The sequence below is a fragment of the Asparagus officinalis genome, chromosome 8 (assembly GCF_001876935.1).
Source record: "Asparagus officinalis chromosome 8, Aspof.V1, whole genome shotgun sequence".
In the NCBI taxonomy this organism is placed as follows: domain Eukaryota; kingdom Viridiplantae; phylum Streptophyta; class Magnoliopsida; order Asparagales; family Asparagaceae; genus Asparagus; species Asparagus officinalis.
This window is the reverse complement of record NC_033801.1, coordinates 14,702,331-14,720,362: the sequence shown is the minus strand read 5'-3', so window position 1 is coordinate 14,720,362 and position 18,032 is coordinate 14,702,331. Positions and strand designations below refer to the sequence as shown.

At 35.1% G+C, this 18,032-nt stretch overlaps 1 protein-coding gene across 2 annotated transcripts in view; it reads left to right on the top strand.

Moving 5' to 3' along the window:
• The window catches only part of LOC109822126, a 33,767-nt gene continuing 16,425 nt past the window's right edge, over window positions 691-18,032 (top strand). Inside the window, exons 1-7 of one of the 2 annotated variants that reach the window (XM_020388290.1) lie at window positions 691-893; window positions 2,571-2,688; window positions 3,323-3,510; window positions 3,602-3,709; window positions 3,835-3,899; window positions 4,774-4,879; window positions 7,489-7,572. In XM_020388290.1, coding sequence (XP_020243879.1) covers window positions 762-893; window positions 2,571-2,688; window positions 3,323-3,510; window positions 3,602-3,709; window positions 3,835-3,899; window positions 4,774-4,879; window positions 7,489-7,572 — 801 coding nt within the window. In that variant the 5' untranslated portion in view covers window positions 691-761. The remainder of the gene's footprint in view (window positions 894-2,570; window positions 2,689-3,322; window positions 3,511-3,601; window positions 3,710-3,834; window positions 3,900-4,773; window positions 4,880-7,488; window positions 7,573-18,032) is intronic. The other variant, XM_020388289.1, reaches the window with a different exon arrangement.

Below are 18,032 nucleotides of genomic sequence, written 5' to 3'. Positions count from 1 at the left end.
CATTTTAGAGCCTTATTAGTCTTTTTTCCCCTTCTAATTTTTGCTCTTTATCCCCTCCCAATGTATTATTATATATATTTTTATAAATAACCTAGCTCGAATCGAACCCAAGAACGTGTCAACTATATTAGAACCTCCTAACTATCTGAATCACCCGTGGTGGGTGGAGTGCTGCTTCTTCTTCTTCTCCCTTTTCCTTTTCATATGTATTATGCACCAATTACTATTATGGTGTGTTTGGGAGTTTACTTAGGCAAGGGAAGGAGGGGGAAGGAAGGGAAAAAATTCCACTTCCTTCCCTTCCCCTCCATTACACCCGAATTTGGGGTGTAAAAATTTGGGCTAAATTTTACTTCAATTCCCCTCTTCTACCCTCCTAAATGAAACTCCCAAACAATATTAAAATAAAATTTCCCTTCCCTTCCTCCTCTCTACCCTCCATCCAAACATGCCATAAAACAAAAGACATGCACAACACGTTTTAACAGCAAATAAGATTAAAATGTCTTTAAAATTATAATACAAAGTAAAACCATTAATATTGTAAACAGATTTTATATAAAAGAATGCATACTAAAACGGCATATAGTAAGCATATTTTTATATAAAATCTATTATTAAAAAGAAGAGGGATAAAAAAAGAGAGAGAAGAAGATGGCTTTATCTATAAAATCCAAAAAACCACCAAACGTGTGAAGCTACTATGTATGAAAAGGCGAAAATTGAACGGTTAAGAGAACGTTTTAAATCGAGCTATCCCCATGTCTCTCCCCCTTCATCAAACCCTACAAACCGCTGTGTCCTGCGTCTCTCGTCCTCTCCTTCCTCCGCGCGTGCGAACTCGTCGAGCACTCTCCTCACGTGCCGCACTTCCCTCCTCTAGCAGGACCCAAGTAAGCCTATTTTCAATTTTTTTAAAATTATATTGTGAGGGGTTTTGTTTCATCTTTTTCAACCTGGGGTTTTCTTATTTTTTCTTGTCGATTCATTTTCGTAAAATATGAATAATTTACTTAGCTCATGCTTGAAGGGTATATACATTTGTGACTTGGCTTAATCAGTTCAAATGTGACAAATTTAAATAAATTGGAATTGCTAGGATATTTGTATATTATCCACATATATCTTTAACTGGGGTTTCTCTTATTTTCATTTTTATGTAGTTTCTGCAGTGATGTACATTTGGTCAAAATTGGAAAATTGGTCTATTCAAATGTGCCAATGTATTAGATGCTAAAGTTACCGATTTGGAAAATTTTGGATAAAGCAAAATTCCTTGACATAGGCGCATATATTGTACCTGCATTGCAAGTAGATCACATGTACAATTGAACAACCGAACTATAGGATGACATTTAGAATGCCTTATCTACAATGAAGTGCTTTCTAATTTGATAAAGGGTGAAAAGAGTTTGAGAGAATAAGCATGTATTGAACTTCATATGTGCGTGCATGAAAGCTTTCAAATACCATCTATGCATATGGACTTCAAACTTTCGAATTCGTAACTCAATGGAAACATTAGAGGCTAGGAGCTCATCTTAAACCTATTTTTTGAAGGGTATATTTTAAAAAGCGTCTTCAACTTATTATTGTATTGCATGGTGAGAATCATTTGGGGTATGTAAGAAAGGCGATGGGATCGCTAAAGTAGACATGCTCTCTACAATAATTGAGGTATATGGTGGGATCCTTACGTAGGTAGTAAAATAAAGGAGTATTTAATAGTTGTATAGTAAAAAAAAGAAAAAGAAAAGAAGAAGAAAGCATCTTCTAGTTATAATGCTGTGGTTGCCTATAAATTTACATTAACAGCCGGACTAAGTTCTTATTTTTTTGCTACTATGGATTTGGCTGCTAGGTGCATTTAGGTTTGCTTGTTTTAATTGAGGAGATTAGAAAATGCATAAATTCTGAGATGGATATTTTGAGCTAGGTGTTTTAAAATTTAGATTTCAGTTGTTGCATCTGATAAGATGCATACTCACTTGATTGGTTCTAGTGATGAACTACTACATTGACAAATGGAGCCACTTGATTCCATTCTCAAATAGGAGAATAAAGCATGGTTCAGGATGAATAAACAGCATAAATCCTAGTTAGAATAGAAACCTCTTCAAATAATTAGCTGATTCCTTCTCTAGTTTATGTAATTAACAGAATGGCAGCAACACAATCTATCTACTAGGAGATACATCTCAAACCTCCATCAAAATATACTCAGCTGAATATCTATCTTCCTGATATAAGCCTACAGTGGTGCTACTCATCACAAATTTAGAAACAGAACGTCCTGCACAAATCATCTGCAAGAAAACAAAAAGTAAGGCCTTTAAAGAAACTAAATAGAAGAAAATAGATATATACATCAACTTCATTCAGTGTCTAGAGTTAGCCCTTTCAGAGACATAATGCCTTCTAAGCTGGCACAATCAGTATTTAATCAATTTTCCGACAAAATTGCTTGGTAATTTTTACGTTTTATTATTATCCAGTCATTCTATTCCTACCTTTTGTGAATTTATAATTGAAACTCGGAGAAGACTTAGAAGAGTTATGACAATTTGTAGGGAATAATGGAGAGGGTTTCAACAAGTAGTGAAGTTGGTGGCGCTGGAGGCTCTAACTCATACAGTGGCTTGAAAAGATTAGACCAACTGTGGTCTAATATATGTAACACTTCACCAGGTACTTTGTAAATCTTTATTAATGTTCTTTGCTTACTATTTGTTATGGCAAAGTTTGATGTGTAGATCACAATCAATTTTTTTTCATGGTGTTATTACTCTGTCGAAAATTATACTATTCTTGCCCAACCTCCATTTAATCCCCCAACCCCCAACCAAAAAAAAAAAAGAAAGAAAAAACACGCGCGCACAAAATTTCCATTTTCTTGTGATTTCTCTACTTTTTACTCATCTTCATGAATTATTGTCATTGCTATTTCTTTTTCTCTTCTTCCATATTATTCTCTTTCTTTCTTAAAGCTGAAACCCTATATTAGTCATGCGATGTTTATGCTCACTCTACTTCAAAATTGATATTCGCTCATACTCATTATAGGGCTTCAAGCATCAGACAGTATTTCTTTTTCTTAAGCAAGACTTTCAGAAATACAAGTTTTTTTCGTATTATGATCATAATTAAGTCTCAACAGTAGACAGCAAATTCATCATGTGATTTCATACTTACTACTATTGACTGGAAAAAGGAAATGGTATTTCTTCGCAACTTAATAAAATGAAGGTAAAATACAGTGATGGATCATTGTGGATGGAAGTTTAAATAAGATTCTGACAACTATTTGTCCATTCTCTTTCAGAAATTAAGGAAATCCAGGAAGTTGTTTCCCAGTTTAGTGGTTCAACCTACCACTCTGATCTGGCTAACAACTCCAGTTGCATGTTTGATGTGTTAGTTTGTGGAGGTACTTTGGGCATCTTTATTGCCACCGCTTTAGTCTTGAAGGGCCTCCGTGTTGGCATTGTTGAAAGAAACCTCATTAAGGGGGTACGCACCAATTCATTATAGAGGTTCTTAATTTAATTGGCTGTAATCTTATAATTATCATATGCACATTTTTTATTGGTACTTTTATCAGAGGGAACAAGAATGGAATATCTCTAGAAAAGAGCTAAAGGAACTTGTCGATGTTGGCATTCTTTTAGAAGCAGAGATTCAACAGGTCACTGCAATCAAGTTCAATCCTGTAAGTTTAGAACTTTATTTGTGGATCAATATGCAAGACATTGGTCCCGTTCATTTGAAGCTTGGGTAAACTAGATTTATTGTATAATGGTGCCTTGTGGTTTTATTTTTTCCTTTCCTCTGTAGAACAGGTGTGGGTTTGAGAAAAAAGGTGATGTTTGTGTTGAAGACATTCTTAATCTTGGTGTTTCGTAAGTTCATGCTATCAAACTTATTATATATTAGAGAGCGTGAATGATAGATACTATTTGTCTTCCTAATTGTATCTCTTGATCTGCTATTATGATATATGATGTTATGAACATGCTGCACACATGCACTATTATCATCCAATCCTTTGTATAAAAAATGAACCAGTAATCAAGAACACATAATTCTATATTATAACATTTCCATGGAAATATCGATAGAATTTTATTATTTGTTTAGTTTGACACTCTCTTGTTGGTGCACATACTTGGGAAGAAAATATTAAGATCTAGAGAGGTTTCCTGTACAATATAACAAGCCTGTTGGCTGTTAAAGAGGTCACTTATTTTCTAATGTTGTTTAACCATATACAACTCTCAAGACCAGCCCTCGAAGGCTTCAAAACTCTTCTACATTAATTTTAGGGTCTAGTTAAGAGGGATTTTGACAAATGAATAGGAAAAAACTAAGATATGCACTGTGCTTGTCAATTTTATTCTAAAGGACAATAACATTGCAACTTTTTTGTACAAAGAGGATGAAAAAAGATACAAAAATTAATGCTATTGCAACATTGATTGAACTATTAAAGATCATCCCAGTTCATTAACCACTAGCTTATGACAGCATCCTAGCTTGTTAGAAAGTAACATCCAAGAATGGACTGTGAAGGGAAATTGGTTAGACCAACCATTCAACCATAGCGCTGGAAAAAATTAATCAACATACGTTTTCCATGATTGACATCTGTAAAAGGAACTGCAGTCGTGAAGTTGGCCTTTAGTTCTGTTTCTTGTAGCCTATGACAGTAGAAACAAAAACCAGTCATTACACACAAATGACCAAATTGATGTATCTTCTATTTTGCTTCTGCAGGCCAGCCAAACTTCTTGAGATTGTGAAGAAACGGTTTGTCTCCTTAGGCGGATCTGTTTTTGAAAGCAAGTGTTTGTCCAGTATATCCATTTACGATGATGCAGCTGTAAGTCTAATGCTGATGATGCATCAATGCTTGTTGTCCTATTTTGTAATTGATGTAGTTATCTTGCTATATTGTGCTGCTTAATACCTATGATATCTTTTTAATATCTGTCTGTTGTGCCTTGTGCGCGTGTTTCAAATATCTTCCTTTTAACTGACAGCTGTTTATGTTATGCTTCTTCTCAGTATCCTTCTAGTGAAACATGTACCATATGTCATCATGCTTGAAATAACCTTAGCATTGATTTTGGCAGGGCCGGCCCTGATATTCTTAATTTTTTACGAGGCCCTAATCAAGCTTTCAAATGAGGGGTCTCTAAATACAATATTTCATACACAATTTTTTTTATAAGATAGCAAAATATTTTTTATTAAAATGAGACAATAAGCACATAATCGTATTAATATGCAAAATATTTTTTATTAAAATGAGACAATAAGCACATAATCGTATTAATATTAAAATCAAAAAACTTCATGATGCTTTATAAATAACACAATTCGCACATAATCGTATTAATATTAAAATCAAAAAACTTCATGATGCTTTATAAATAACACAATTCATACTATATTAAATGGGATCACCTTGCATTTTGAGCTGCAAAATTATCAATTAAACTATTCTAATCAAGCTTCTCTAATATTTTTTTTCCCGATAGATATCATAGCCAATCCATTCAATCTCTCTTGTGACATTGTTGACCATAGATAAGATTTGATGAGCTTCAACTTTGAAAAGCTTATCTCGGCCGATGCAACTGTAACTGGTATTGTCAATAATACTCTATAAGCAATCCAAGCATTTAGAAAACAATAATTTAGCCTTTCCATAAAATTCAATACTTCAATTGCTTTTTTTGTTCCTCTTGGTAATGCTTCTCTTAAGATTTGGAGTTCTGAAAATAATTTTGTCCCATTAATATCAAATTTTTTGTCATGCTTTAGGAGATCTTCAAGGTTAAGACATGAGCACTTCAAACTATCATTATCTGTAGATTTCAACCTCTCCAAATTAAACAAGAAAACAAAAGGTTCATCATACTGTTGAAACTGTTCAAATCTACTATTGAGTGAAGAAAGAGCTTGATCCACGATATATATGAAGTAATTGACTCTAAAGGATTCTTCAGCTGTCATTGTCATCTCTTTACTAGCATTTTCATCAAAATGTTTCTTTCTACGAATGATGTGACGTACACGAAAAATGGGTTCAACTTTCATTCTAACTGCAATTTCTTTAGCCTCAACCATAGCTGCTTCAAATCCGGGTTCAACTTTCATTCTAACTGCAATTTCTTTAGCCTCAACCATAGCTGCTTCAAATCCATTTTCTCTATAGCTTTCAAAAAAAGAAATGAGCAATTTCTTTAGCCTCAACCATAGCTGCTTCAAATCCATTTTCTCTATAGCTTTCAAAAAAAGAAATGCGCCCTCTTAAAAGGTCTATAGCAACATCAATATGCATGACCTCTGATTGCATGGGTTTGATCTTTGAATGCTAGTACAGAGCTAGTACTGTAATATGAAATGACTGATGTAACAGTTGTCCTCTCTGTCAACCTCTATCTATTTTCATATCTATTTTCATGGCCATGAAAGACTTATGAAAAGAAAAGAGATCCCAACAGCCTATGAACGAAGAGCCTTCTCCTCAAATCTGCGTATGCTCAGGGAGCTTTTACTAATAGGCTTAAGCATATCTTAATGATGCTCAGGGGCCCTAGGTTTTTGGGGGCCCTAGGCGGCCGCCTGACCCGCTTAGGGTCAGGACCGGCCCTGGATTTTGGTTCCAGATGACATTATTTTTGTAAAATGTAAGCCTCCTCACTCTGGAATATGATCCTGTCCCTGTTTATATTGTATAGCGATAACACTAATCTCCAATTTAGAATAGTGTTGATAATTGTGAGACCTAAACCTAGTAACGATGGTTATAGTGTGGCAGATTGACAGCTTTCCTTCGACATGTTTGCATTAACTGGAATGTCATAGTGTAACAAAATGGACTCTTGTAATGTTTTGATGCATTCGGTCAGAATTTTATTTTGACCCTATGGAAAGAAGTTAAAGAGTGTGGAATGAAACCTTTTTTAAGAATCTTGGGACGTTGCGTAGTATGCTAGTTTTTGGGCATAAAGAACATGAGCCTTCCATGGAATAAAGAATGATATCTTCATGTTTATGTTAATCATTGATATACCTAATATAATCTGAAAGTTTTAGATGATTGATCCTTTCTTGTATGAGCAAACGGTGCAATGTGCAAACTGGTAAGTAGGTTTTCCTATTTGATTGGTTGTCTTATATGATTATCACAAATGCCTCTACCGTCCATTGTTTCTTAAGGAATTTGAGACTATTTAGAAGGTTAATATCAGATTGACAACAAGTTGTGATATCTTTGTAAGTTTTTATTGGAGCTTTCTACTCCACAACCAATCCCATTCAGATAAGAAAAGGCTCAGATGATGATGATGATGATTTTTTAAATTGCATGTGATGTCCTTGTCAATTGATTAAATTTAAGTTTTTATTTGTCTTTCCTTGAATATTACAAGCCTTACAATATTTTAGTTAATCAATGCCTTTTTTGTGCATGCCCTTCAGGTATTGAAATTGAGTGATGGAGATGTTTTATCTTCTCGCCTCGTTGTGGATTCAATGGGTAATTTCTCCCCAGTGGTGAAACAGGTAAGTTTTTTTTTTCACACACATGTACATTACTTTCGACTGATAAATTTTACATACATGAGTATAATCGTGAAAATAACTTTTTTAGCTGAGTAAAAATTGAGCAATCACCCAAGGCAAACCTGATTCACTCTGCCACTCTTATTCTCTATATACACAATTTATCTTCACTTGTACAAGGAAGGGACTCTTATGTCATGATACTTGCCAATTATGGGTAAATAATCTTATACTTTTTTGAACATCAATGTTCTGATTTTTAAGATCCTTCGTGGTAGACAAGTTTCTAATACAATCATTTTTGAATAATATGTCTACCCACAAATTCAATACAACCAATTAAATTGAGTTATAGCTCATGAAATCATAAAATTTGGCCTCCGCGAAATTATTTGCTAATAGGTCAGAGCAAATAAAAATGGCTAAAAATAGTGGGTTATAATTCATGAATTCACGAATTTTGGACTCCGAGAAAATTATTTGTCAATGGATTGAAACAAATAAATAATGGCAAAAAATCATGGGTAATAACTCATAAAATCAAAATAATGGGTAATAGCTCATAAAATCGTCAATTTTGGATTCCGTGTGTGTGTGTATAATTGTTTGCTAATGGATAGAAACGTCTAGAAATGGCAAACAATCGTGAGCTATAGCTCATAAAATCATAAATTTTGGACTCGGCGTAATTATTTGCAATTGAGTCGAAATAGATAAAAATGGCAAAAAGTCGTAGGTTATAGCTCATAAAATCATGAATTTTATCCTCCGCGAATTTGCTTGCCAATGGGTCAGAATGACTGAAATTGGCCAAATATCGTGGGTTATAGCTCGTGAAATTGTGAATTTTGTACTTTACAAAATTATTCGCCAATGGGTGGAAACTAAAAATGGCCAAAAATCATGGATTATTACTAATAAAATTGTGAATTTTATACCATGCAAAATTATTTGTCACTGGATAGAAATGACTAAAAATATCCGATAATCGTATGTAATAGCTCATGAAATTATGAATTTTGGACTCCACGAAATAATTTACCAATGGGTCGAAACGAATAAAAATAGCAAACAATCATGGTTATAGCTCATGAATTGTTAATTTTGAACTCAATGATATTATTTGCTTGCCAAAAATCATTGGTTGTAATTCATGAAATCATGAATTTAGAACTCCTTAAAGTTTTTTACCAATGGATCGAAATAAACAAAAATGATAAAAAATCACGGGTCATAGCTTATGAACTCATAAATTTTGGACTTCACGAAATTATCTGCTAATGGGTTGAAATGTATATAATGGCCAAATATCGTTAGTTATAGTTAATGAAATGGTGAATTTTTTCTTCGCGAAATTATTTTCTTTTGAGCTGAATTGAAAAAAGGACAAATTATGGGTTATAGCTCATGAAATGGTGAATTTTAGACTATGTGAAGTTATTTGCTAATGCGTCGAAATTAATAAAAATGGTAAAAAATCGTGGGTCGTGAATTTTGGACTATGCGAAATTATTTACATATGAGATAAAATGAATAAAAATGGCTAAAAATTATGGGTTATATCTCTTGAAAATCCTGAATTTAGGATTTCGCAAAATTATTTGCCAGTGGGTCTAATCGAATAGAAATGGTAAAAAATTATGGGTTATATAACTCATGAAATGATGAATTTTGGACTTCGCAAAGTTTTTTGCTAATCGGTTGGAATGACTAAAAGTGGTAAAAAATCGTTGATTATAGCTCATGAAATCGTGAATTTTGACATGGCGAAATTATTTGACAGTGGTTCGAAGTGACTAAAAATAGTCAAAAATCGTGGATTATAGCTTATGAAATCGTGTGATAATGAGTCAAAATAACTAAAAATGGCAAAAAATTATGGGTTATAACTGATAAAATTTTAAATTTTATCACCCACGAAATCATTTGTCATTGTGTCAAAATGACTAAAAAGGGCAAAAATTGTGATTATAACTCCCGAAAACGTGAATTCCAGCTCCGCGAATTTATATGCTAATAGGTTGAAATAAATAAAAATGATAAAAAATTGTTAGTTATAGCTCATGATATCATGAATTTTGGTCTATGCGAAATTATTACCAATATGTCAGAATGATAAAAGTGGCAAAAAATAGTGGTTAATAGCTCATGATACCATGAATTTCAAACTCCACAAAATTATTTACCAATAGGCGTTTCTAGGAATGTTACATTAAACGCTAGGCGTTTCTAGGCGTCGGATTTGCCGCCTAGCGCTTAGTCGTCCAGACGGGCGCCTAAGCAGTTTCTGGGCGTTTTTTTCTTTCTTCATTTAAGTGGTGGTCGATGAGGTTTTGCTGAAGGTCGGAGAAGATAGTGGAGGTTCATATTTGGAGGTTAATAGAGTTTGGAGGACGTGTAGGCTACGATACATAAAATCACAATCAAGACCTACAGGATACAATCCACGTAAGCAGACAATGCTCCCCTAAACGCTCTTAAAATCTAGGTAGACAGTCTAAATACCGCCTAAGCGCTAGGCGTTAGTTAGACGGACTAGGTACCGTCTAGATTTAAGCGTACGCCTAAGCGGACTAGGCGGAGGTTTTTTAAAACAGTGGAGGTCACAATGAATAAAAATGGCAAAATGTCGTGGATTATAGCTCATAAAAATTGGACTCCGTTAAAATTTTGTTCAATCGAAAGAAATGATTAAAAATGGCCAAAAAATGTGAGTCGTAGCTCGTGAAATCATGAATTTTGGACTCCACGAAATTATTTTTTAATGGGTTGAAATAAATAAAAATGAGCAAAAATCGTGTGTTATGACTTATGAAATCATGAATTTTGGCCTATGTGAAATTATTTGTCAATGAGTCGAAATGACAACATTGTGTTATTATCCCTCATGAAATCTTGAATTTTGGACTTCGCAAAATTATTTATCAATTATTAGAAATGAATAAAATGGCTAAAAATTTTCGGTAAAGCTCATGAAATCATGAATTTTGGACTCTGCGGAATTATTTATCGATGGGTAGAAACGACTAAAAATGGCAAAAACTCGTGAATTGTAGCTCATTAAATCGTAAATTTGGGACTCCGCAAAATTATTTCTAATGACTTGAAATAAATTAAAATAGCCAAAAATTTAGGGTTATAGCTCATTAAGTCGTGAATTTTGTACTCTGCGAAGTTTGTTGTGAATAGGTTGAGATGACTAAATCTAGTGAAAAATCGTAGGTAATTGCTGATGAAATTGTGTTGGATTTCACGAAATTGTTTCCCAATGGGTCAAAACGAATAAAATGATAAAAATTATGGGTTATAGCTAATAAAATCGTAAATTTTTACTAAGTAAAATTCGTTCTCTTGGTTCGAAATTAATGAAGGGTAAAAAATCGTGTGTTATAGCTCATGAAATGGTAAATTCTGGATTACACAAGTATTTTACTGTGGTTCGAAACAATAATAAAGGGTAAAAAAATTATGGGTAATATTTCATGAAATTGTAAATTTTCGACCCGCAGAATTATTTACTAATGCGATGAAACAAATAAACATGCCCAAAAATCATATGTTATAATTAATGAACTCGTGAATTTTAGACTCCATAAGATTATTTGTTGATGAGTCAAAACCAATAAAATTATTTGTCAATGGGTCGAAATGAATAAAATAGCCAAAAGTTATGGGTTAATTTTTGGCTGCGAATTTTTCCCTTGGGTCAAAGTGAATGAAAATGGACAAGTTGTGGGTTATAGGTCATGAAATGATGAATTCTGAACTCTGCAAAATTATTTACTAATGGGGTGAAATAAATAAAAATGATAAAAATGTGAATTATAGTTCATAAAATTATGAAATTTGGCCTACACGAGAATGACTAAAATGACCAAAAAATATGGGTGATATCGTTAATATTGGATTCTATGAAATTATTTACTGATGGGTCGAGACGAATTAAAATGGTTAAACATGTGAGTCATAACTCATAAAATCATGAATTTTGGACTTTGCAAAAGTATTTGCTAACTTGTAGAAACTAATAAAGTGGCCAAAATAATGTGGGTTATGGCTTCTGAAATCGTGAATTTTGGACTCCGTGAAATTAGTTGCTAGTGGGTTAAAATGAATAAAAATGACCAAAAATTCGTGAGTTACGGCTTATGAAATCATGAATATTAGCATCCGCAGAATTAATTGATAATTGGCCAGAACGACTAAAAATGGCCAAAATAGTGGGTAATAGCTTGTGAAATAGCTAATTTTGGACTTTGTGAAATTATTTGCGGATATGTTGCAAGAATTAAAAATGGATAAAAATCGTGGGTTATAGTTCATGAAATCGTAAATTTTTGACTCCGCGAAATTATATACCATTGGGTCGTTATAACTAAAAATGGCTAAAAATCTTGGATTAATGGTTATAAATTGTGAATTTTGGACTCCGCAAAATTATTTGTCGATGGGTAGAAACCACTCGTAATGGCCAAAAGTCGTGGGTTGTAGATAGCTTATTAAATCGCAAATTTTAGACTACAAATTTTTTTGCTAATGGTTCGAAACAAATAAAATGGCTAAAAATCGTTGGTTATATCTCATAAAATCATGAATTTATGTATCCACAAAAGTTTGTCAATGGGTGGGAACAACTAAAAATGGCTAAAAATTATAAGTTATAGCTTATAAAATCGTGAATTTAGAACTGTACAAAATTTCTTTCCCTTGGTGTAAATAAAAAAAATGGACAATTTATGTGTTATAACTCATGGAATCATGAATTTTAAACTCCATGAAATTATTTGACTATTGATCAAAATGATTAAAAATAAGCAAAAATCATGAAATGTAGCTTATGAAATCGTGAATTTTTAACTCTGCAACATTATTTGCCAATAGATCGAAAATAATAAAATAGCTTGAAATCATTGGTTATAGCTAATGAAATTATGAATTTTGGACTGTGAAATAATTTGCTAACGGATAGAAACAGATAAAAATGATAAAAAAATATGAGTAATAGCTCATGAAATCTTGAATTTTGAACTTCGTGAAATTTATTGCTTGTTGGTCAAAAGAATGGCATCGACCAATATTTGTGGATTATTTAGCTCATGAAATCATGAAATTTGGACTCCACGAAATTATTTAATAGGATGAAGTGAATAAAAATAGATAAAAATCATGAATTATAGATTATGAAATCGTGATTTTGGACTCTGCGAAATTATTTACCAATAGTTTGAAATGACTAATGTTAGAAATGAAAAATGAGAGTCTATCACTTTCATTCATTAACATGGATTTGTATAGAAGTACATATGGGTAATAGGCTAATGGGTTAATAGGTCCTGATCCGATAACCCAAATACTAATTCTAACACTCCTCCTCAAGCTGGAGCATATATATCAACCATGCTCAGCTTGTTACATAGAATGAAAAACACCTTAGGTGATGTAGCTTTAGTGAGAATGTCAGCTAACTGTTCTGAAGATGGAGTGAACTGAAGAGAGATCACTTTTTTTCCCAAGCATCCCTAACAAAATTACAATCAACTTTAATGTACTTAGTTCTCTCATGAAATATTGCATTTTTTGTAATATAAATAACAGACTGGTTATCACAATGCATAGGCATAGGTCCAGGCTGAGTAAAACCAAGCTCTGTCAACAGTTTCTGCAATCATATCATCTCACATGCAGTGTGAGCCATAACTCTGTATTCTGCCTCTGCACTAGATCGAGAAACATCTTGTTTCTTGTTCCTCCAAGTAATAAGATTTCCTCCAATAAAGGTGCAAAATCTAGAAGTAGGCTTTCTATCTTCTATGTCTCTCGCATACCCAACATCAGAAAAGATAGATATGTGTAAATGTCTATGTTTCTTATACAATAATCCTTTTCCAGGATAGCTTTTAACATAAGCTAAAATCCTCAAAGCAGCAGTCCGGTGAACCTCTCTAGGTTTATGTATTAATCTACTCAGTATTCCCACTATAAAGGTAATATTAGGCCTGGTCACAGCAAGATAGATTAACTTGCCAATCATTTTTCTATATTGACCTACATCATCTAGGAGAGAACTATTATCACGTCACAGATCCATATTTACCTCCATTGGAGTGCTTGCTGGCTTACACCCTAAAATGTCCATTTCTTCTAACAAGTCCAATACATATTTCCTTTGAGATAGAAGCAAACGATCCTTTTGATATGCAATCTCAATCCCAAGAAAGTATTTGGGTTTTTTCATATTTTTGGTCACAAAGTAACTTGAAAGACACTCCTTAGTTTCTGCTAAGATAGCAATGTCACTTCCAGTTAGCAGGATATCATCAACATATACTGCCATAATCTCCAAATCAGATTTAGTGCGTCGGATGAAGACTGAGTGATCAGACTGACATCTTTTAAAACCAACACCAGATATAGCAGAACTGAATTTCTATAAAGCACGGACACGCATAACATGAAGACGTGTTGTGTCGTGTCCGTGTTGGACACACGTGTCGAACACACGTATCCTATGTATTTTTTAGGATTTGCCTCGTGTCGGCGTGTCGGATAGCCGTGTCGGATCTGTGTCCGTGCTATATAGCTGAATTTCTCAAACCATGCCCGTGGACTCTGTTTGAGACCATAAATCGCCTTTTTAAGCCTACAGAAATTATTTTTTCCCTGAGCAACATACCCCGGAGGTTGCTCCATATAGACTTCCTCCTGCAAGTCACCATACAGTAAGGTATTTTTAACATCCAGCTGAAACATGGTCCGGTCCAGATTAACAGCCATAGAGAAAAGTAAGCGAATAGAATTGAGACGGACAACGGGAGAGAACATCTCAAGATAATCGACTCCATAGGTTTGAGTATAACCCTTAGCAACAAGACAAGGTTTATAGCGATGAACTGAACCATCTGTGCGATACTTCAAGGTATAAACCTACCGACAACCAACCATCGTAGCACCCGTAGGAAAAGGTATAAGATCCCAAATCCCTCTAGAAACAAGTGCATCCATCTCCTCATCCATGACCTGTTTCTAAACAGGTACTAACACGGCCTCCTCATATGACCTAGGTAGAGATATAGAAGACAAGGACAAAGCAAACTAACGAGACGAGGGAGTAAGACGGTCATAGGAAACAAAATCAGATGTAGGATGATTAGTACAAGACCGTTTATCTTTCTGATGAGCAATTAGAGAGATGGCTGTTCGGCTGGAGCAGAGAGAGGGACAAGAACTTTTGGACGGTGACAATACGTCAGTAGTGGCGGTAGTGCAGGTGGCACAGTAGAGGCATCATGTAATCCTGGAGAAGATCCATCAACAGAAGGAATGTAAGCAGGCAATGAAACAGTAGTAGGAGCACTAAACGGAAGAGTCACAGATGGATTGACAGGTGGAGATGAACCAGCTGAAGGGAAGTATGGAACTGACTCAAAAAAGTAACATCTGCGAACACAAAATACCTCTTGGTGGATGGATTATAACATCGATAACCTTTTTGAGTGCACGAGTATCCTACAAAGACACTTTATAGATCGGGAAGACAATTTATCCAGTCCCGAAGACAAATCCTGAGCAAAATAGGTACAACCAAAAACACGAGGAACTACATGAAATGTCTATTTATCAGGATAAAGGCAGATGAACGGTATTTTACCATTAAGAACAGAAGAGAGTATCCTATTGATCAGGAAACATGCACTGAGAAGTGAGAACATCATCATACCACAAATATTTTGGAATATTCATATGTATCATCAATGTTCGAGCAACATCTAAAATGTGTCTATGCTTCATCTCAGCAATTCCATTTTGTTGTGAAGTATGAGAGCATGAAGTTTGATGGAAAATACTCGTTTTTGCACAAAAACGAGATATATCATTTTCATGTATTCCAAAGCATTATCGGTACGAAGGATACAAATAAGGGTGGAAAATTGATTTTTGATTTTATTATAAAATATTTTAAAAACAGATAAAATCTCAGATCTCTCTTTTAAAAGATAAAGCCAAGTCATGCGAGAGAAGTCATCAACAAAGATAATGAAATATCTATAACCTCTCACAGAAGGTATATGATAAGGACCCTAAACGTCAGAATGGACTAACTCAAACACAGAACTGCTGCGTTTATCAACACAACTCTGATAGGTAGCACGATGGTGCTTACCCAGTTCACAAGACTCACAACCTAGAGAAGAGACAGAAGACTCGATAGGAATGTTTGACCGAAGTTTCGATATTGATGGATGACCAAGGCGTTGATGCCATAGTAAAGAATGATGAGACTTTTCTACAACAAGACCAGTAGTGGGCGTATTGTCATCTAAATAATACGTATTGTCATCTAAATAGTACATGCCTCCTCTTTCATGCCTTGAACCAATCTTCATCCTAGTTGTTAGGTCCTAAAAAACACAATGAGAAGGAAAAAAGTGACTTTACAGTTGTGTTTTGTGAATTGACTGATGGACATTTAACTAATAAGAAATTTGGGAAGATATAAAACATCAGTAAGAGTCAGCGATGAAGTAGCATGAACTACTTCATCACTAAGAACTGGAGAATATGTCCCATCAGCGATCCGACCGATGGAAACTTGTCAAAAAAGTTCAAGGAAACAAAGTGGTCATTTATACTTGTCATATAAGAAGAGGCGTCAGAATCTAATACTCATGGTCTGTAAGGAGAGACAATGTAGGCATCCATATCTGAAGAGGATGCATGAGTAGCAGAATAATTGTTCTAAGAGAGACCGAGTTGACGCAACCGATCAAACTCAGCCTGAGAAATTTGAACTGTGGATGAAGTGGAAGTAGTAGTAGTAGGGGAAGCAGCAGAGATAATATCAGTTATCTGGACCTATGCAGGACGGCCAAACTTTTCCTAGTACTTCTCAGATATATGGTTAGTTCTTCCACAATGGTGGCATTGACGCAGATTCCTATCCGAGTCAATTTGTCTTCCACCAAAAGAGCCTCGTCCTCTCCCTATGTCACGACCACATCCACGACCACGACCTCGACCTCTGTCACGTGCGGAGAACATAACAAACTGGTCAAGAGACGGAGTAGACAATGAGGCAACAATATCTCCAGTAGTTACCTGCATAACTCTTGAGGAGGTAGCAGTCAAAGAAGGATATCCCAATAGTGTTGGTGCATCCGTGACGACGGGCTGATGTATCTCTAATTCATCGATCAGACATTTCAGCTCAACAAAGTACTCAGGTACAGAGCGATCACCCTGTTGAAGAGAGAAATGACGTTCATACAACTCGAACACACGAGATGCATTCTTCTCATTGCCGTACATAATTTTTAAATTATCCCACATCTCCTTTGTAGTAGTCGAGAACATGATACTGTTACTGATCTGTGCTCCCATGCTGTTAAGAAGCCAAGTCATCACACAACAGTCAGCAGAGATCCATGCGGGATACGTAGGATCAGTAGAAGCAGGAGGAGGGCTCAGAAGATGAGTTAATTTGTTCTGAGCTCCAATGAAAATGCGAAAGGTTTGAGCCCAAAGAAGATAGTTTGTGTCATTTAACTTCACAGTGGTTCCAAATACAACTTTGGGAGCAAAAATATCAGCAGTAGTAGGGGTAGAAATTGTAGCAGAAGAGATGTCAGATCCTATCATTATTACAGAACATGATAGTACAGTAGCAGGAGGATCACAATCTCATTGTATAAAACCCGAAGGTTTAAAGCAGAAACCCGAAGGTTATAATAGAACCCGAAGGGTTAAAACAGAAACCCGAATGTTAGAATAGAACCCGAAGATTAGAACCCGGGTTAGAACCCGAAGGTTAAGATGACACAAACTCCGAAGTTAAGATGGAACCCAAAGGTTAATTATTTAACCCAAAGGTTTTTTTGTTGTTTTTTTTGTTTTTTTAAATTTATGAAGACTCTTCCACCCTTATCAACTAAACAAATCACCAAACATACATGACTCCTCTTAAGCAACCAGGCCCAACACAATCAAAGGCGCAACAAAATACTGGAAGCCTTTCAAACAAACAAATAGACGGCAGCTAAATTTTTTTTTCAAGGCCTAGCCTAAAAAAAAAAAAAAACCAGGCGACAAAATTGAAGGAGGCGACCAAGGAGTCGAAGCCAATCTCCCCTCTTACAGCGCAGATGAAGAGAATCTTGGAGAAAGGCAAGGACGACATCATTGGGCACCAAGAGTGCTGGATCTGGGTCGGCGAGCTTCGACGGTGAGGGAACTGACGCCGGTGAGTAAGTTGCGGCGGCGGGAATATAAATGGGTCGACGACTGCTCTCTCCCCTCATTCCTCTCTCTCATTGACAGTGGCTCTCACCCAAATTCGAGCTTAATGGCATCAGAAAAGAAGCCCTCGAATTCGATGAGGCAGTAGCGGATGATAATGGTAAGTCGCGGTGACGAGGCTCGAGGGCAACGACAACGATAGTGAACACAAAGGGTGGCGGCATCGG